The sequence below is a fragment of the Myotis brandtii genome, unplaced genomic scaffold, assembly GCF_000412655.1.
Source record: "Myotis brandtii unplaced genomic scaffold, ASM41265v1 scaffold111, whole genome shotgun sequence".
Lineage (NCBI taxonomy): Eukaryota > Metazoa > Chordata > Mammalia > Chiroptera > Vespertilionidae > Myotis > Myotis brandtii.
Window position 1 is genome coordinate 6,316,431 of NW_005353789.1, and position 21,492 is coordinate 6,337,922.

General features: G+C 44.6%; 1 protein-coding gene across 1 annotated transcript in view; it reads right to left on the minus strand.

Moving 5' to 3' along the window:
• Positions 1–16,222, minus strand: part of FAM47E (family with sequence similarity 47, member E) — a 48,666-nt gene extending 32,444 nt beyond the window's left edge. The window contains exons 1-2 of the mRNA XM_014544866.1: positions 16,215–16,222; positions 10,051–10,059 (exon numbers count right to left, since the gene is read on the minus strand). Coding sequence (XP_014400352.1) covers positions 10,051–10,059; positions 16,215–16,222 — 17 coding nt within the window. The remainder of the gene's footprint in view (positions 1–10,050; positions 10,060–16,214) is intronic.
• Positions 16,223–21,492: the final 5,270 nt, after the last annotated feature.

Here is a 21,492-nt window from a genome sequence, read left to right on the forward strand (position 1 = left end):
ATTAACCCTTTGAGTGCCAACCAATATCCTAGGAACTATGCTAAAATTGCCAAGGCATTTTGAGTTAAGGTTTTTAAATTTTTTTCCCACAAAAAGAGTGAACTACTAGCATCTAATAGTGACACTGCAGGAGGAGCGCGATAGCGCTCCCGGCACTTTTGGCGAAAGACAGGAGGAGCGCCATCGCACTCCCCGGCACTCTAGGGGTTAAAATTAATTTTATCTGTTTCTTTTTACTTCTTTTTCCTTTTTAAAATATAACTACTAGAAAATTTAAAATTACACATATGGCTCACATTTGTGACTTGCGTTATATTTCGATTGGAGAGCATAGCTTTAGATTATCTCCATACTGCCATAGTTGACCTTTGAAATCCCCATAACAACCTTATCCCACAGACTGTTTCCAGGTCTGTTTCATTGAAACTGCTGAGCTGTAAAGACTGGAAGTGACTTCCCAGCCTTATTAAGCGGAGAGGCTATAATTCAAGGGGCTGTGTGTAACAGGAGACTCGGGCTCCTGTTACAAGTAATTCCTGCAGTTTCAATGTGGTAGAGCTTGCCTGCTATTACTAATCTCTGTTACCTCAGATCCTGTTTGACTTCAGGATCTTTCCATCAGCTCTGTAACCTACTCCCTGCATTAAAGTCCCTTGGTTTTACACAGAGTGGCTTTCGTTTTCCAGTAGGACCCTGACTGATTCATATGTTATTTATGACCCAGCATTTCCACTGCCTGGTACAGGAATCCAGAGGAATTCTCACCCATAAGAAAATATGTATTTAGATATTTGTGGCAGCATTATTACTAGAATTGGTGAGTTGAAGGCAATGTGCATGTCCATTTCTGTGGTGAACATGGGTAAAAATGAATGGAAAACTGGGCATTAGTTAGAAGCAACAGTCTAAATATAAACTCAAAAACATGGTTAGACTTTTTAAGGTGAGGTGCTGAGTGAAGAAAGAAACAGAATGAGATTTTTGCATAAATGAATAAGCAAGGGCCTTGCATACCCAATTGATAATGGAGTGCCATCCATTAAAAAATAAATAAGGTTAACCCACTGTATCTGAAGTTGAAAAAACATAAAAGTTGCCAGAAAAAGAGTTACTATGTGACACTGAGACACACTGTAGATTATGAAACAACTAGAAATTCGTGCACTGGGGGGCGGGGGCCTCAGCCCGGCCTGCACCTCTCCAATCCAGGACATCCCTCTTGCAATCTAGGACTGCTGGCTCCTAACCACTCACCTGCCTGCCTGCCAGCCTGATCGCCCCTAACCGCCTCTGCCTCGGCCCCTGCCACTGTGGCTTTGTCTGGAAGGACGTCCAGAAGGATGTCCCGAAGACGTCTGGTCTAATTAGCATATTGCCCTTTTATTAGTATAGATACCTGCTCCACAGCCAACCAAATTAGTTTGCAGTAATAACAAAAGCACAGGACAGATGGTGAAGCAAAGAGTCAGAGCTAGTGACAGGTACTGGATAAAGCAGAGCTGTTTCAAAGTTCTGTGGCAATTTTACATGCTCCTAGTTGAAGAGGATTCTGGGTCCTCTGATTTTCTTGTCAGTTGCACTCAGACAGGAGCTGAGATTATGATTTGTAGTCTTACAACTGCTTCATGATTTCAAAGGTCAACTCTGGCCTCAAAGGCTACGCTGCTTTCTCAAGTGGAGTTCAGATTATGGTCAATATATACACTAAGAAATTAGAAACAAGGAGCATTTGGAGTGTCTGAGAAAGGACTTGAATTCTCACCAGTGTCATTAAACTGAAGTAAGACATCCCAATTACTACCGAAATGAAGAAACCTGGGCAATTGTGCATATACTGGGGTGAATCATTTAATGTCTGGCCGTTTTCATTATTTTCTTTTAAAATTCATGGAATGCCTGGTCGGGCGTGGCTCAGTGGCTGAGCATTGACCTATGAGCCAGGAGGTCACGGTTTGATTCCTGGTCAGGGGCTTACTCTCTAGTGGGGGGCGTGCAGGAGGCAGCTGTCAATGATTCTCTTTCATCATTGATGTTTCTATCTCTCCCTCTCCCTTACTCTCTGAAATCAATAAAAATATATTTAAAAAAATAAAATTCATGTGATAACTATAGGGTGACTTGAACTTGAATAGCCAACCTGACAGGTTTCTATTGGGTTGGGTCAATTAATTCAAATGTTCTTTAATCTCTCTAAACCACTTCATAGATGTACAAATTTCAAACTGATTATTCCACTCTGTTTTGGTGTCAGAGCTAGTATAAGAGTGCTAAGAGCATTGGCACCAGGTGCCTGGATTTGCTCTATAATTTACTAGCTGTACCACCTCAGGGAATCACCCACCTTGTCTATGTCTCCGTGTCCTCATCTGTAAATATGAGAAGAATAATAGCACTTACCTCATTGGATTTGGGGAGGATTAAGTGAGTTTTATCACATGTAAAGTGCTTACAACAGTGCCTAGCATGTAGTTAAGCCCCCAGGAAATATTAGGACTATAATTTAGAGGATATCTGAAATGGGGATTCTAAATCGAATCATTTGATGAATTTCAGTGATCTGTGCATCTGTGATTCTCAAACCAGCTTGGTGAAACAGCAGGACATGGTAATGGGTGGTATTATGAACATGAAAACCACTTTTTTCCCCCTCAACAGCTGAGCCCTTGCATAAATGATAAGCAAGGGCCTTGCATACCCAATTGATAATGGAGTGCCATGAATTAAAAAATAAGGTTAACCCATATGCTGTATCTGAAGTTGAAAAAACATAAAAGTTGCCAGAAAAAGAGTTACTATGTGACACTGAGACACACTGTAGATTATGAAACAACTAGAAATTCGTGCACTGGGGGGCGGGGGCCTCAGCCCGGCCTGCACCTCTCCAATCCAGGACATCCCTCTTGCAATCTAGGACTGCTGGCTCCTACCCACTCCCCTGCCTGCCTGCCAGCCTGATCGCCCCTAACCGCCTCTGCCTCGGCCCCTGCCACTGTGGCTTTGTCTGGAAGGACGGCCAGAAGGATGTCCCGAAGACGTCTGGTCTAATTAGCATATTGCCCTTTTATTAGTATAGATACCTGCTCCACAGCCAACCAAATTAGTTTGCAGTAATAACAAAAGCACAGGACAGATGGTGAAGCAAAGAGTCAGAGCTAGTGACAGGTACTGGATAAAGCAGAGCTGTTTCAAAGTTCTGTGGCAATTTTACATGCTCCTAGTTGAAGAGGATTCTGGGTCCTCTGATTTTCTTGTCAGTTGCACTCAGACAGGAGCTGAGATTATGATTTGTAGTCTTACAACTGCTTCATGATTTCAAAGGTCAACTCTGGCCTCAAAGGCTACGCTGCTTTCTCAAGTGGAGTTCAGATTATGGTCAATATATACACTAAGAAATTAGAAACAAGGAGCATTTGGAGTGTCTGAGAAAGGACTTGAATTCTCACCAGTGTCATTAAACTGAAGTAAGACATCCCAATTACTACCGAAATGAAGAAACCTGGGCAATTGTGCATATACTGGGGTGAATCATTTAATGTCTGGCCGTTTTCATTATTTTCTTTTAAAATTCATGGAATGCCTGGTCGGGCGTGGCTCAGTGGCTGAGCATTGACCTATGAGCCAGGAGGTCACGGTTTGATTCCTGGTCAGGGGCTTACTCTCTAGTGGGGGGCGTGCAGGAGGCAGCTGTCAATGATTCTCTTTCATCATTGATGTTTCTATCTCTCCCTCTCCCTTACTCTCTGAAATCAATAAAAATATATTTAAAAAAATAAAATTCATGTGATAACTATAGGGTGACTTGAACTTGAATAGCCAACCTGACAGGTTTCTATTGGGTTGGGTCAATTAATTCAAATGTTCTTTAATCTCTCTAAACCACTTCATAGATGTACAAATTTCAAACTGATTATTCCACTCTGTTTTGGTGTCAGAGCTAGTATAAGAGTGCTAAGAGCATTGGCACCAGGTGCCTGGATTTGCTCTATAATTTACTAGCTGTACCACCTCAGGGAATCACCCACCTTGTCTATGTCTCCGTGTCCTCATCTGTAAATATGAGAAGAATAATAGCACTTACCTCATTGGATTTGGGGAGGATTAAGTGAGTTTTATCACATGTAAAGTGCTTACAACAGTGCCTAGCATGTAGTTAAGCCCCCATGAAATATTAGGACTATAATTTAGAGGATATCTGAAATGGGGATTCTAAATCGAATCATTTGATGAATTTCAGTGATCTGTGCATCTGTGATTCTCAAACCAGCTTGGTGAAACAGCAGGACATGGTAATGGGTGGTATTATGAACATGAAAACCACTTTTTTCCCCCTCAACAGCTGAGCCCTTAAGTGGGAATCCATGTCTGCTGGTAACTAGCTTCATGATCTCGGGCAAATTATTTAATCTGAGACTCACCCAGTTTTTTTCAAATGTAAAATTGAGTTAATAATACTTCTGTCACAGGATTACTGTAAAGAAAGGAAAACATGGGGAGTGCCTACCACTGTCCCTGGCGTACAATAGAGGCCTCCCCTCAGTGCTCCCCTTTATTTTATTGAGGATAGATAGCTTGCAAACATATTTTTAAAACTATTTTCCTAAAATAAAATGTATCTAATTTAATATTACTATTTAAATCCGTCAAAATATAATTTTAAAGACTAACATTCCCCAAAATGAAATAATAAAGGGTCATCATCTTAAACTATTTGTTTAAACAAATTCCATTGGACCATTGTATATAAATGAAAACTATTTACACATATACACAAGAAAAGGATTCACATATTGTTTAAGTGACTTTATCACTTAGCATTTTAAAAGAAAGTTTCTAAGTTATTCCATTTGTATGTATTCAGCATTTCTTTGCATCAACATTTTAGGGAGGCATAAAAACAATTTGTCTTATCTGAATGAGGCTCCTTGCATTTTGTAAAGTTTGATATGAGAGCCCCAGCAAGTTTTGTCCCTCCTTGTAAACCCAATTTCTATTCAGAATATTTACAAATCTAAGTAACATTCAGTGAACACATATATAATGCCAGGCACTTTATATGCTTCATCTCATTTAATCCTTACAACATCTCCATGAGGTAAGTACCATTATTATTTTCATTTGATAGATGAAGAAATGAAGATACAGAGAGGTTTAGTAATTTGCTTAAGGTCACACAGCTACTAAGTGATGGAAGCAGGATTCAAACACAAAGAGACTTGAGTCCGCTGACAGTGAACTTTTTATATGAGCCCTGTGCTCCCAGAAAGCAGTTGAGCAATCTTCCCACCTTTTTGTGTTCCAGCTAAGCCACAAAAGACAACCTGCCTATCAGAGATAAGGCTTGTCTTTGCCCTTCCTCATGACTCTTGCATACCTGCCTCTACGAAACCCTAGATCCTCATTTTTGTTTTGAGATGTTCATTCCTTCCTAATGAGCATTTTTCCTGATGCAATAACCTGAGTAAAATCATCCACTTAATGGTCTGGTGTGTTTTGTCTTCACACTATAAACTTACTCACTAAGGACAAAGTCACATCCTTTAGAAAATGAAATCCAATTTGGATTTCGGTTGTCAGGTAATGCCTATTTTCGTAGAATGGTCCACATGCATTTCATCCAGTCTCTCATAATCATTTCATGCTGGGGCTGACCGGCAGGTGAATGATTACTGAGCGACAGGTGAATGATTACTCTGACACACGTTTCTGTAAAAGAGAAGCTAAGGAGCTAGTTTGCTTTAGGAGCAAATAGCCCTGATTGCCTGCCTCCTTAGCTTTTTATTGTAACAACAGCTTGAACTAAAATTAACCTCTAGATACAACCAGCAGGGTAAGTATCCTTGAGAAAGCACATGCTTCTACAAGGTCATGTCTTAAAGACTAAACCTAGAGATTCTAGCAAAATACCCAGGGGATCAGACTTGTTTGGAAAAGTCAAGGTAGGTGGGCAAGGTCCCCTCAGAGGCCCCGACCTTTTGGAGAATCCTCCTTACAGACATTCCAACCAAGTCCCATGCTTCCCCACAATTTCAGACATTTTTACCAACAGGGAGAGAAGGCAGATACCCGAGCAGATGTAAGGTAAGGTCTCTTCAGGGGAAAAATAAGACTGTTAAAGCCGATGGCTGTTGCTACAGGAGGGAGCCAAAACAGATTTGAGGTTTTGAAAACACAACTCCTTTCCCCAAATCAATCAATCAATCAATCTTTCTCTCCCTCCCCCCATCTCTCTTTCAAAACTTCAGCAAATACAAAGGTTCTCAATAGACAGCTTTAGCCAAATCCAACCAGCATTTGTATCTTCTGTGTCCCACTGTACTGCACAGAAATAAGCAAAACCCATGTCTTGCTCTCGTAGAGTTCACACAGAAGTAGAGCTCGCTTCTAGGTGTATTCCACCCTGAAGCGCTCTTGAACGCACACTAGATGAGGACAGCCACACATGGAGCGCTCGAGAACAGTAATACCTAGTACGGAGATGACCAAAAAGTCTCATCCCTCCTGAACTAGAATCCCTAAATTCCTCCCACCTCAGCCAATGGTTTGATATTCAACTTTCAACAAATATTAAGAACCTGCTATGCTCCAGGAACTCCTCCAGACGCTGCAGAAATAATCTCATGGCTGAATCTTTCTGTGCCTTGGTTTCTCCATTTCTATCCAGTGTCAAGAGTAAGGTGCCCGTGTAGCACAATAAAATCCCTATATCCTCTTCTGCAGGGCACTCACTTTCAATTCCCACAAAGCACATCTTGAGGACACACAGCAAAGATCTTCCTCTCATTTGTATAAGTAATAGTACCACCATATCTGGTACCCTTAGTATCCAAGAGTTTACATTCATTCATTCATTTCTCAGGATCCAGAGGAAAACTTGCTTTTTCTTCTCATATTGCACTAGGTGGTAAACAAATTATTTTTACAGTGTCCCTTGGGGCAGTTTAAAATCTTTTTCTTCTCATATTGCACTAGGTGGTAAACAAAGCAAATTATTTTTACAGTGTCCCTTGGGGCAGTTTAAAAAAACAACTTCTTAGTGAAAATGAATTTGAGAAATCTCTAGAAGAGGGGAACAAATATTGGTAAGGTCATTCATTGGAGTACCTACGTCATCAACAGTAATTATCTAGGTTTCTGTTGTTGTTTCTCCTGTGTTACAAAAACCATGGCCCATTTACAGACACATGTCATTTCTTAGCAAGGCCTTTAGCTTCCCTCTCTTAGCGCTTATACAGTCCTGACCATTGTTGTCATGCTCTGAAGTCTTATTTAAATTACCAATGAGTTATTTCTATCAGAAGCTCTGCCTACGTAAGAGGCAATTACTGATCAGAAACAGTTGAGACGGACAGATGGCAGACACCGGGCCGGCACATCTCAGGTATCCTGGGGTCTGGCTGCTTCTCTCCTCTCCGCCCTGCCCAGACTGACCCGTCTGCTTCCTCCAAACCCACTTGCCATTCTTTCCCTTGAACCCCACTCCTGCCTCTAAAACTATTTAGTCAAATTAGCCTCTGGGAAGGGTGGGTACAGCTTCACTGGGTACTGGAGGCAGGTGGGTGTTCATCATAAGGGTAAATGCAAATGGAGAAAAGAAAAAAGAATTTTCTCTGGTTTAGTAACAGAAAGAGACTCCTCCTCCTCTGCTTTTCTTTAGAAAACTTGTAAATTCTCTCTGTGTCCCTTTGAAATGTATGTAAATCTCTTTCAGAGCTAAATAAGTCCCCTGCCATCTTTATAATCCCGGAATGTCTTTCTCAAGGACTTGGAGCCATCTCTTTATATGTAATCATCAAGAAAGATAACATGCCTATACCTCGCTTTCTGTGGGAGGGTGGGAGCAGGTGCCTGGCTCCAAGTTGTAAAAATATCTCTCTCTTGTCCTAAAGATACAGAAAGTTTTCTTTTTCTGTTGGATAATTGCTGACACGGATGGCCACCCAATTACCAAGCAAATATAGGATGAACTATGTGTGATAAATGGTGCTGTCATGCCCTCTCACTTGAGAACCCGTTATTATTCATTTTGAGAGCATGTATGGAATAGGCTGTATCTGCCTGGATATATAAAAGGGTGAGACTTTTTTCTTTTTGCCATCTCTTTAGCAGACTGCCTGTGATGCCGTTTAATGCATATTCAATAATAAAACTGTTTCCTTTCTCTTTTTCGGAGAGGTTTCCTGGGTTGGCAGGAGATTTTCTTTTTAATTGCATTTCCTCAACACCATCAGAATCTGGGGAGACAGGGCATGACTGAGTTAATGCCAGTTATGCCAAGGTCAAGCCTGAATGTTCCAGGACACACTGCTCACCGGTGGTCCAGAGAGACGCTGGGAGTGGGGGGTAGGCCAGGGACACTGTTAAGTGCAGGTGCATGTGGGCTGAGGGTGGGAGTGGAAAGGGCAAATACCAGTTCTGAGGTCCATTGGAGGAGCAGTAGGAACCAAGGTCATGACACAGCCTTGAAGGATTATGATCTAGCTTGCTGTGTTTCCCACATGTTAGGATGCACATGGGTCATGGGAAGTTCTGCAAATGTTGGTTCCTCTGGTCCAGGGTGGGCCTGAGCTTCTGTTTCTAACAAGCTCTTCCAGATGGTTCTGATGCTGCCTGTCCTGGCATCACACTTTGGTAGCAAGAGACTAGAGCAGTGATTTTCAACCTGTGCATCTCACGGCACACATACACTAATGTTTTTTGCCAATAGGTATAATTTTGATTCATTCTCACCAGATGGCTATTGTTGTGTTGGCTCTTGGTTGTTGTTTGTTTGTTTGTTTTTACAATCTAAGGGAATAGATGTCAGTGCCCCTGACTAAATAGTCAGGCTGTGCGTGTTTTAAAAATTCTTGCATCCCGGCAAGCTGTGGCTCAGTGATTGAGCATTGATCTATGAACCAGAAGGTAATGGTTTGATTCCCAGTCAGGGCACGTGCCCGAATTGCGTGCTTGATCCCAGGTGTGGGTTGTGCAGGAGGCAGCCGATCAATGATTCCCTCTCATCATTGATGTCTGTCTCTCTCTGTCTCTGTCTCTGTCTCTCTCTCTCTCTCTCTCTCTCTCTCCCTCTCTCCCTCTCTGAAATCAATAAAAATATATTTAAAAAAATTATTGCGGCACACCAGTTGAAAATCGCTGGAGTAGAGAAAGAGTGTGTGTAGGGGGCATTAAGGCAGGGAGGAAAATGAAGCAGGAAACAGGCCCAAACTGGGAATCGGGGAGCCAGCTGAAAGGCCAGAGGAGAAAACAGAAGGCCCGAAGGGCAATCAGAAGTTATGCCGAGGCCTCCACGGAGGACTGGAACTACCAGGACACTTCCTGCTCTGCGCCTGGACCGACGGTAATAATTCTGGGTTACACAGGATTCTGCTGTCTTCTAACAGGAGTCAGCCTGCTTCTGATTAATTCTGCTCAAAATTAGATGTTTGGCAAAGTATAAACAGGGGGTGTTATGTTACCAAGACACCCCCAGGAAGCAAATGACCTAAGACTCACCATGAATGTACCAAGAAAACAGCTTTCTTTACTGAACCCTGTATCAGGAAAACTGTCCGTGTTTAAGGGACCCCTTGGATAAGCCACTGGTAGGTTGGGGATGAGACCCCTAAAGACCAGTCTGGAGTTAAAATAAAGTGCTTCCAGTGCGGATAGGGCTTTCTTTAACTGACAGGGTATGCAGATGTGGTCCCAGAGCTGAAGTTGAAAAGAGGCTGACCTCTTCCCCCAGCCTCCACAAAGCCTTCCCTTCGATGGTGAACAAATCTGTAACAACATGGTCTGAAGGGGGGCAACATGATCGGTAGCCCGAGGCACCCACCTATGCGAGTCTGACCCTGCCAGGAAGCTCTTGTGCCCCAACGATCCATTGCCTTGCATCATTATGGACCCTCCCCACCTGCTTTTCTTCTCAGCTTTCAGTTGGAACCCCTGACCAAGCCCTCAACCAGCTGCTCAGCCGAGGTCCTCCGTGGTGGGAACATCCACAGCCAGGTGGTGTTTCGTCCCCCTGCCCAGCCCTTCAAAACAGTCTTTATGTCTGTGAAGTCCTTAGAACAGAGCCTGGTATATAGCAGATAATATTTAACTTTTGATAAGACAGTCCATAGAGAATTTGAAAGGCTTTCAGCATTAGCAAGAAAAGGCTGGGCTGATGCTATAGATCCCCTGGAGAAGCTGGTGATTCCACAGGAGTTGAGAGCCCCTTCAGGGGAGGGGCTGGGGGAGAGGAAAAAACTATGCAGGGAATCAGAGAGACATCCCCGGAGCTCCACAAGGTGGGTGATGTCTGGAAGGACTGGAGACTCAATTTGAAAAGTATTATTTTGCACCTTCTAATATTAAGATTTTATTTCAAGTAAAGGATTGGACCTGCTCAGCCGTTCAACATTCTACGTAGAACTCTGACAGTATATTCGACTAGCATCCTCCTCCTCCTCCTTTTTTTAACCGCTGTATTGAAGTATGATAGACATACAAAAAGCTGTACATATTTATTTATATACCTTGATGAGCCTGGAGATAAGCATACACCCATGATCACCACAATCATGCCATAAACATATCCATCTTCTTCACAAGTTTCCTCCCACCCTCTTTATCATGAGATGGTGTGTCTGATATTTAAAATCTGCCCTCTTTAAAAATTGTAAAGGCACAATACAGTCTGGTTAACTATAGGCTCCACGCTGTCCAGTAGATCTCTAGGACTTACCCACCTTGTATAACTGAAAGGTTGCAGCCTTTGACGAATACCTCCCTGTCTCCACTCTCCACAGCCCCTGGCAGCCACCATTCTACGCTCTGCTTCTCTGGGTTTGACAATTTTAGATTCCTCGTGTACGTGCTATCATGTAGTACTTCTTTTTCTGTGACTGGCATATTTTGCTTAGCATAATGCTCTCCAGGCCCATCCAGGTTGTCCCAAATGTTAAAATTTCCTTCTTTTTTAAGGCTAAATAATATTATAGTGTGTGTGTGTGTGTGTGTGTGTGTGTGTGTCTGTGTGTGTGTGTGTGTGTGTGTGTGTGTGTGTGTGTGTATCTCACACTTTCTTTATCCATTCAGCCATCAATGGATATTTAAGTTTCCTCCATGTGTTGGCTATAGTGGCTATAGTGAATAATGCTGCAATGAACATGGGAAGGCAGATAGCTCTTCGAGATCCTATTTTAATTCTTTTAGATACATATACAAAAGAGGGATTGCCAGGTCCTGTGGTATTTCTAGTTTTAATTTTTGGAGGAACCTTCTTACTGTTTTCCCTAGTGGCTGCAGCAATTTACATTTTCATCAGCAATGCACAAGGGTTCCCTTTTCTCCATATTCTTGCCAATATGTGTTATTTTTGTTTTTTGTTTTTTTAATAATAGCCAAAGACCCTTCGTTTTAAATGTGCAGTTTGTTTTTTATGTTTCACATATAGCTATTAGGGTGCTGGGTAGATCCCTTGGGGCTTGTCATTGATTGTTAAAGAGTTGGGCACTAATTCTACAGTATCACCCACGTCGTAAGGAATAGGCGTCACTGGTGTAAAGGAAAACTCACAAAACCAGGGTCAAGCCGCTGGACACAGTAACTTTTCTGTTTCTAGAGGAGAAAGCTTTCTGTCTCCTCCCCTAGACCCCCTCCCCTCAATCGATCTCCTTTCCTGTAGGGCAAGTGTGAGAAAGTGGCCTTGGCCCTGTTTGTAGTGAAATAAGCATATTTCTTAATGCCAGGTAGTTTGGGAAGGGAGGGAGGATTGAGGGAGGGAGAGAGAGAGAGAGAGAGAGAGAGAGAGATTGATGTGAGAGAGACACATCGATTGGTTGCCTCCCGCACACACCCCAACCAGGGACAGGGATCAAAACTGCAACCCAGGTACAAGCCCTTGATCAGGAATCAGACCTGTGACCCTTCGTTGCACAGGCTGGCACTGTAACCACTGAGCAACACTGGCCAGGCCTAGGGTGTTGATTCTTCATAGAGGTTTATCAGGAATACCAGCTGCCCTATATCTGGGGGCCTTGGGGAGGTAAGGAAGGCTGAGAGGAAGTCACCAGTCCCTTGGGAAGCTGAGTGTGGGTGCTGGCTCTGCTGAGAGAATGACAGGGCCGTGGGGTCCCAGACAGTGCCAGGTGAACACCCAGAGAGGTTCTTGGACAACAGAGAATGTACCTATGGCTGGTTATTCACTTCATTTGTTCTCTGGGGAAAAATGTGTTAGAACTTTCTAGAATTCTCTTACCATTACTGAAATTTTCAAAAGATTATATCCTTTTTTGTTGTTGTTAATCCTTACCCGAGAATGTTTTTCCACTGATTTTTAGGGAGCGTGGAAGAGAGAGGGAAAGACAAAGAGAAAGACATAGATTGGTTGCGCCCTTGACCAGAATCAAACCCAGGACCCTTTGGTCCGCAGGCCGATGCTCCCATCCACTGAGCCAAACCAGCTAGGACTGTCTGTCCTTGACAACCACCAATCAGTTTTATGTCTCCAAGGATTTACTTATTCTGGACATCTTACAATACGGGACCGTTTGTGTCTGTCTTCTTTCACTTAGCATACTATTTCCAAGTTCCATCCAACTTGTAGCACGCATCAGTACTTCACTCCTTTCTATGGCTGAATACTGTTTTATTGTATGTATACACCATATTTTGTTTTTTCATTCATGGGCTGATAGACATTTGGGTTGTTTCCATCTCTGGCTATTGTGAATAATATTGTTGTGAACGTTTGAGTACAAACATTTGTTTAAATATCTCTTTTCAGTCATTTTGGGTCTTTACCTGGGAGTGGGATTTCTGGAAGGTAGGGCAAGTCTATGTGTAACTTTTTGAAGACCGTGATTGCTATCTTTGTCTCTTCTGATTTAATTACAAATGCTGCTCAAGCTAGTTTGCATTGCAATTGAAGCAATCAATTGTCATGAATATTCTGAAGCATTCTTCGTTAAGGCTGAAAAGAGACAGTGTTTGTTGTTTACCAGACAACTGGAAATGTTTCTAACCCAACAGTTGTAAGATTAACTGAATACCAATCTTCTCTGAAGTTGGATCCACTTCAGGATAATCCTTTCAAAGAGGTTCAGGGCAGGAGGTCAGGGTGATTCGTGGCCAAGAGTCCTGTGGGCACTAAGTCAGAGGTGAGGTGCAGGTCTGATCCTCACCCTTTCCACAGTCTACGCCTTAACCCCCAGCCCTAACCCTTGCCTCATTCCCAGCCATCTGCTCTCCACTCAGGGCTGACAAGGACTCTCCTGACCCTCAGGTAGCTCTTCGTCATCATTCATTGCCCCTTTCTCCCCACCAGAGATAGATACTGAGTAAACTTGGCCTTCTCATTTAAAGCAAACTCTGCCCAGGCAAAATCATTAACGAATAACTGTAAGCTCTTATGTTGTTTATTTAGCCCTGATTTCATAATGTGCAGGAATCATGATCTGCCGGAATCAGACTGCCCTGGTGTTTCATAATACACTGTTGTTGCTACACTGAGTTAAATGGCTATCTAAACACTCTACTCAAGCCCTGGGCTCTGTGGCTCCGTTGGTTGAACATCATCCTGTGCACCAGGAGGTTGCTGGTTTGATTCCAGGTCAAGGGCCTATGCCTGGGATGTAGGCTCAATCCTTGGTAGGGGCATGCAGGAGGCAGCCAATTGATGTTGTGCTCTCACATCGATGTTTCTCTCCCCCCCCCCTCTCTCAAAATAGCAATAAACTATTCTTTAAAAAAATAATAAACACACTACTCAAGCTTCATTTGCTTCTAGAAAGTACCATCAAACTACCTCAAGTGAGAACAGATGAGAATACTGTTCATATCATAGCATGCATTGGGAATTACACTTTTAGCACCTTGAGGTGGAGGGGCACCTGCAGCTTATCTTACCCCTGGCTCACCATTCTAGTCCAACATTAAGACCAGAAGTATTCCTTCTCTCAAACAACTAATGCCAATCCCACTGCCCTTCTTGGTTGCCCATGTCACCAAGAATGTTGGTACTGCACAGCTTTTCCATCAATGTTCACTCCTTTTTTCTTTTGCTCTCAGAATGCACGAGGCCAGAAGCCCGAAGAGGTTAAGAGGCTGAACCTGGCTAAGTGTCTGATGGGCTTGGGTTTCAGTCCTAGCTGCTGCTCTTCTTCTCCTTCTCCTTCTCCTTCTCCTTCTCCTTCTCCTTCTCCTTCCCCTTCTCCTTCTCCTTCTCCTTCTCCTTCTCCTTCTCCTTCTCCTTCTCCTTCTCCTTCTCCTTCTCCTTCTCCTTCTCCTTCTCCTTCTCCTTCTCCTTCTCCTTCTCCTTCTCCTTCTCCTTCTCCTTCTCCTTCTCCTTCTCCTTCTCCTTCTCCTTCTCCTTCTCCTTCTCCTTCTCCTTCTCCTTCTCCTTCTTCTCCTCCTTCTTCTTTTTCTTTTTTCTTTTAATATTTTTATTGATTTCAGAGAGGAAGGGGGAGGGAGAGAGAGAGAGAAACATCAATGATGAGAGAGAATTATTGATTGGCTGCTTCCTGCACGCCCCTTACTGGGGATTGAGCCTGGGCATGTGCCCTTGACCGGAATCGAACCTGGGTCCTTACAGTCCACAGGCCAATGCTCTATCCACTGAACCAAACAGGCCAGGGCTAGCTTTGCTTCTTACTGGCCATGCGACTTTGGATTACTTTGTCAACCTCTGTGCCTCAGTTTCCTCATCCTTAAAATAGAGGTAGAGCTTCTACTCCATAGGGCATTGCAAAGGTTAAATGAAGTAATGTGAGTCCAGCGTCCAGCACAGTGTTTGGCACATGTACAGGCAGCAGATGATATTGTTGACACACTAACCTCAGTGCCCACTATTTCTTCTCTCCTCCTTGCTCCTCTGTCTCCCCTCTCCCCTCCCCCTATTCTGTCAGTTTGAAGAGACTATGCTCATGGCTTCAGGGAAGGGAGAAGAAGAAGAAAAACAGGTTATTTCTTCCTACTTGTGTTTTAAAAGTTCTGCATCTTCAGAGGAACAAAAAGAGAGAAGGATTTGAAGAGAGGGTTCTCATTTTCTTACAACCCCAACAAAATAAAACCAAAACCAAACACACTGATCATATATTCCCCTAGCTTAGGGTACAAAGATAATAACGGGGAAGCCATAGGGCTTCCTGGTTGGAGGAGGCAGCAGACAGGGTTACGGACAACGTCACAGCCTCCCTCTGCCCTGGCACTCTGTGATTGTGATATCATGTACATGAGAAAGAAGCTCTAGTCCAGAGAGCTGTAACTTGTGTCATAAAGAAGTTCTGTAAACGCAAGAAGTTTGGGGTGACTGGTAAGGTCAGAAGGGAGAAGACAGAAAGTTTTTCTTATGGATCCTGCATTGCTCAAGGTTAAGAATGCTCCACAAACATTTAGAAATAACAAATATCATGTCACTCGGGTGTGATGGTACCTTTTATAGATCACCTACAAACAATAGTACAGAAGCCAGGATATTTAGAAACCTCTTAGAGTCTGGCCGATCACAACGTAAGCAAGGCCCAGGCCACTTCCATTCATTTCTAGGCCCCTGGAATATTAAAATAATTAATAAATAACAAAACATGGTGTTTCGGTTCTCTATCCTGGTGTAACAAACCACTCCAAAACTTAGTCATTAATACACATTCATTCATTTGCTCCCAGTTCTTCAGTTGGGCGGGGCTCAGTAGGGAGGGCTTCTCATCTCTGTGCCATGAGCATATGAGCATATTCATCTGGGAGTTAGATGGGCTGTGACATCCTCCAGTTATCCTCTAACCAGTGGTGCAATCTGAGCTTCTACATGGCGGGATCCCAAGAAGGTAAAGGGAAAAGCTGCCAGGCCCCTTACGGCCTCGCCCTGGAACTGGCCACTCCATCAGTTCCATCACACTCTCTTGGTTGGAGCAGGCACAGGGCCAGCCCAGCCCTGAGGGGAGGAGGATGAACACCTCTGACTGGAGGCGCAGAGAACGGAGTTGCTGGCGGTCATATCTGGAGACTGCCTCCCACACAGGGTTGTAAAAATTGTGGTGTTTACGTTGAACACATGAACACTTTTAACATAAAAGTGCACGATGACTATATGATGAACCTCCTTTAAGTATAATATCAATATTCTACATGTAGGGTGGGGCCCAAAGAACCCTCTTGCTCCCCGCTGTCTTAGAGACTGTGAAGGAAGGCCTCTCTCTCTCTCGTTCTGAGTCCTGAATGATGTGTAATTGGTAAACAGGCACCAACAGGCATTCATGCCTAAGGGCACTTGTACCCCTCAGAGTCTTGTCCTTCTGATTGTAGGTATAGTGAAGCCATAGGCCAAGCATGTCAAACTCATGGCCCGCGGGCCGCATGCATCCCACAACGAATATTTTTGCTGCCCAGCCAATATAACGGCATGTAAGAAACGTTTTAATAAAAATGTCGTAACTTAATTTTTACAATATCCTGTTATACATAATTATTAATAACGAACTACAACGTTTGCTAATGACTGATTACTAAAATCATGTTGCATTCATTTCCCTTATGCACCTTATGTGCAAGCGCACCACTTCTCTCCACTAATACTAGCAGCAAATATTTTAGCAGCCGATGGCCACGTCATTAGTCTTGGACTGACTCGTTTGGTGTGCGCAAAAGGAATCGGCGACAGTTCTCTGCTTTCTTAAGTGAACTAGACAGCGAATATTCCAGCTTGTCCTACTTTACCGAGGTACGTTGGCTATCTGGCTCCAAGGTTCTTAAACAATTCTGGGACTTGAAAGAAGAAATATGTCAGTTCTTAATAACTAAAAATCAAGACACAAGCCTGTTTTTTGACACAATATGGTTGCAAGATTTATCCTTCATGGTTGATATAACAAAACACTTCTACGATTTAAACTTAAAACTGCAACAACAAAAAAAAAGATCAGATTATTACAAACATGTGTGACCAAGTCAACGCATTCAAATGTAAGCTAGTTCTTTGGGAAAAGCAGTTGAAAAATGAAGATTTAATGTACTTTCTGACATGCAACATGAACAAATCAAGTTTGGGTGAAACTGCATTGTATCAAAAATATGCAGAAAAAGTTTTAAGCCTTAGAACTGAATTTAAAACAAGGTTTGCAGATTTTAAATTTTTGGAAGGCAAGTTTTCTTCGACTTTTTCAATAAACATAGAATTAGTACCTAATCAAATGCAAATGGGGGTAATTGAGATCCAGTGTGATTCAGATTTGAAGGCAAAATTCAGTGAAGTTGGCGGGTCTGAATTTTACAAATATTTACCTGCCAGGTTTGAAAATACTCGAAAATTCGCATGTGAAATTATTTCTATGTTTGGAAGTACTTATCGGTGTGAGCAGTTGTTTATAATTATAGAAGGAAATAAGTCTCCTGTCAGATCCAGAATTACTGACATTCACCGTGGGTTAGTTTTGAAAGTAATCACTGCGAACAAGATTTCCCCTGAAGTAGGAAAGATAGAAGAGAAGAGATGCCAAGTGTCAGGAAAACGTTGATTTTATCACGGCTCTTGTTCTTTTTTCTTCTTTTTTTAAACTATACTTTTCTAAATAAACCTACGTTTCTATGAAAATTAAAGCTTTTGTTTTTTGTGGGTTTTTTTGCGGCCCACATAAACTTAAATCTTGGTTATCTGGCCCGTGTTCGCCTTTGAGTTTGACATGCTTGCCATAGGCAAAGCTCCTGATTGCCTCCCTGCCAGGGTGTTAGCCTCCCGTCTACCTAGTAGAAGCACTAATCTCCTCCCACACAGCCCGCCCTGCAGAGTCATTAGTCGTACCTGCCATGCAGCAGCCACGCCCTGTATGGAGAGGTGGAGTGTCACCTGCAGGGTGAGCTATCCTGTGGCGTGCCAGCACACACACACACACACAAATACCCGACTTCATAGTCACACACACACACAGACACACACAAATACACGACTTCATAGTCACACACACACACACAGACACACACACATACACGACTTCATAGTCACACACACACACACAGACACACACACATACACGACTTCATAGTCACACACACACACACAGACACACACACATACACGACTTCATAGTCACACACACACACACACACACACACACACGCACGACTTCATAGTGCCGTGTCCTGTGGATCAGAAATGAGGAGGGGCTTTGGGAAGCTTGTCTGAGAATTTGGGGGCTAGGGGTAAAGTCCCTGTCAGTAGCTGCCCTGGGGTCGGGGAGAAGATGGACAGGAAGACAGCCAGGCCAGGTGTCTGCTCCTCACAATGAGACAGAAGTTACTGTGGGATCACACAGGCGGCTATTTTGGGGACATAAGGTTGTTGTGTATTAAGTTGTTTGGATTTTCTGTAATTAGGTCCTTCCTGTTCTCTCTTATTGTTTAATACGTTTTTAAAATGCTAGTCTGGTCAGCTGTGCTAAGAGGAACCAAGAAAGAGGTTTTTGTCGTTTGAACCAGAGTTTTAAAGGGGAAGCAGCTTACCAGCTGCCTGACAGTGGGGACGACAGAGTGGTGTTGCCCGAGCGAGGGAACCTCAGGGGGCAGGTAAATGGAGGGCCACTGGGTTGGAAACGCTCATTCAGAAGCTCTCCCCACGCAGAGATGAGTTTAGTAAATCTGAGTCTCTCCCTCCATCCCAAGGTCTGTTACTCCCTCGTGGACCAGGCAAGAGGCCAAAAGGGACCTCAATGGACAATGAGAAGGAAAACTGAACAGGGATTGGTGGTCCGGGGCTGGCGCAGGTGGGTAATGATGGGGTTTGCTCCCATGAGTGGAGCCAGCAAACAGAAAACCTGGTCTTAGTTGGGAGAGGGGGTTCAACTGGAGCCTGAACTGCTAGGTGCTGCATATGCAGGCAGGCAGGTTACCAAATCATCTTTCTTCTAGTCAATGAAGGAGAGAGGACACACAGAGACTGCAGAAGACGCCTAGGAAGGGGATGAGCGAGGATGAGTGGGCGAGCATGGCCGGTTAGGCACACTGGGGCACAGGGCAGAGCTCAGCTAGATAGCTGGGACCTACAGCAGAGATGGGGCAGGATCAGGGGTCAGGAAGGGCTGCCGCTTGTGGATATGTGAGGTCGGGGAACCACCCAGACACTGTGGCCACGACACTTGGAAGACTTGCGTCATTCCAGACCCCACCCAGGTCTGGTTCTCTGGGGCTACTGCTCAGCTGGGCAGAGCTGGGAGTGGGCAGCCACTGTCCCTGCCAACGTCCCAGGCTCAGCCCTCCCCTCACAATCTGTTCCAATTACCTAAAACTGAGTAACACACTACGCCAAAAACAACAATCCTTCATTTTGCATTTCGGGCAGGGCAAGGAGGGTTCACTCTGCTCCATGTGTCTACGGCCCATGACTCAAATGGCTGGGTCACTGGGGGGCCAACCAGGCATCTCTCCTCCTGCTGGCTGGAGGCGTCTCTCTGCGGTCTCTCCCGGGTCCTGTCCAGCACGGAAGTCCCAGGGTACCTGACTTTGTAGTGGCTCAGAGCTCCAAGAGCAACGAGTTCCAGAGGCCCAGGCAAAAGTTGCAAGACATTTGTCATCCAGCTTCAGAAGTGCCAGGATATGGTGATTTCAACCATATTCTATTGATTTAACAAATCACTAAATCCAGCACAAATTCAAAGGAAGAAGCTACAGATCTCACCTCTCCACAGGAGTGTCCAAGAACTTGCCACCATTTTAAAAAAAAATATATTTTATTGATTTTTTACAGAGAGGAAGGGAGAGAGAAACATTGATCAGCTGCCTCCTGCACACCTCCTACTGGGGATGTGCCCGTAACCAAGGTACATGCCCTTGATCGGAATTGAACCTGGGACCCTTCAGTCCGCAGGCCGATGCTCTATCCACTGAGCCAAACCGGTTAGGGCTTTGCCACCATTTTTAATGCATCACAGCATCTCACCAAGTCCTTAGCAGAGTCCCCCAGCTGAGTTCCCTGTCCCCAGACTCTCCTTGATGGCAGCTGGGAGGCAGCAATGCCCAGGGGAGATGACGGGAGGGTTTCCGAGGCCACTAGGCCTGCATTCTGGTCCAGGCAAGATCCACCACTCAGCAACTGGTTGGGCTTGTCAGGCTACTACTTATCTGGTGGAGCTGCAGTTTCCTGGTGTGTAAAATGGGAATGCTACTACTACGGTGGCCAAGGAAATGCACTGCTCAGATTTTCCAGTGCAGAGCATAACTGCCCAGATGCTGAGCTCTGAAATCTGTCCTCTGATATTCATCGCTTGGTGCCCAGGCCAGTTTCCTAGGACTGCTCCTAGCCCACGACTAAGTACTAGAGGCCTGGAAAGTGCTGGGCTCCTGAGATAGGCCAGTTTGGCGCACGGACCCTCCGGGGCCTTGCTGAACTTTCTTAGAGTTGCACTGCCGTAGAAGATGCTTCCTTCCATCCAGCCTTCCTTCCTTGCCTCTCTCCTTCACAAGGATCACATCTGCATCCCAGGTCCGGCTCTCTGTCCATTTCCCTCCTAAGTCCCTTGCCCAGTGCTCCTGGCTGGCACTGCTTTTGAGGGACGGGGACAAACAGCCACAAGTTCACAGGGCTGCTGTGGATATTAAATAAGTGGGTGTATGTAAGCACCTAGCCAAGGCCTGGCATATAGTTGACATTCATTCCACTAATATTTATGGAGTCCCTGCTGTGTGCAGACTTTAGCCCAGGTGCCTGGGAGATAATGGCGAGCAAAGCTGATGTCAACGTCAGGGCCACCTGCTTGAAACTTCTTGCTGACTCCCACGGCTGAGAGATAAAGTCCCAACTCTTCTACAGGACACAAAGAGCCCTTCAAGGTCTGACCCGAGGCTTCTCAGCACCTCCCACGCCACCTGCTGCTCCCCTGGGCCTATCATCAAAAGGACCTTCTTTCTTTCCTCCTACAGTCTTGCTCTTTCACCCTTAATGTCTTAGCACATCTTTTCCTTCTCATTGGAATGCCTCTTCCTTCCTTGGCACACACCCCTCAGGTGACAACCCTGACACATCCCCAAAACCCAGTTCAACTGTGGGGCCCCAGGTCACAGGACAGAACGTGCTTGTTGCACAGGCCTCAGCACTCACCTGTGAAAGCAGGTTACACTGGGCCACAACGGTGTAACAGTGTCCCCGCCACCCTGTGAGCTTGCCTAGAGCAGGGGCAAGGTTGTATCCATCCTGAATGCCCAGTGCTTGGCACTTGGTAGGCCTGCAGTACATATGCGCTGAGTGGGTGTGTGAATGAGCCCAGGAGGACTTTTTAAAAATATATATATATATATTATTGATTTTAGAGAGGAAGAGAGAAAGAGAGAAACATCAATGATGAGAGAGAATCACGCCCCCTACTGGGGATCGAGCCCGCAACCCAGGCATGTGCCCTTGGCCAGAATCAAACCTGGGACCCTTCCGTCTGCAGACCCACGCTCTAACCATGGAGCCAAACCAGCGAGGGCAGGACAAGCGGCAACGTTTGGAGGAGACCGGGGGCCTGCAGCGAGAGGAGGGGGCGCGGCGGGGCCTGGAGG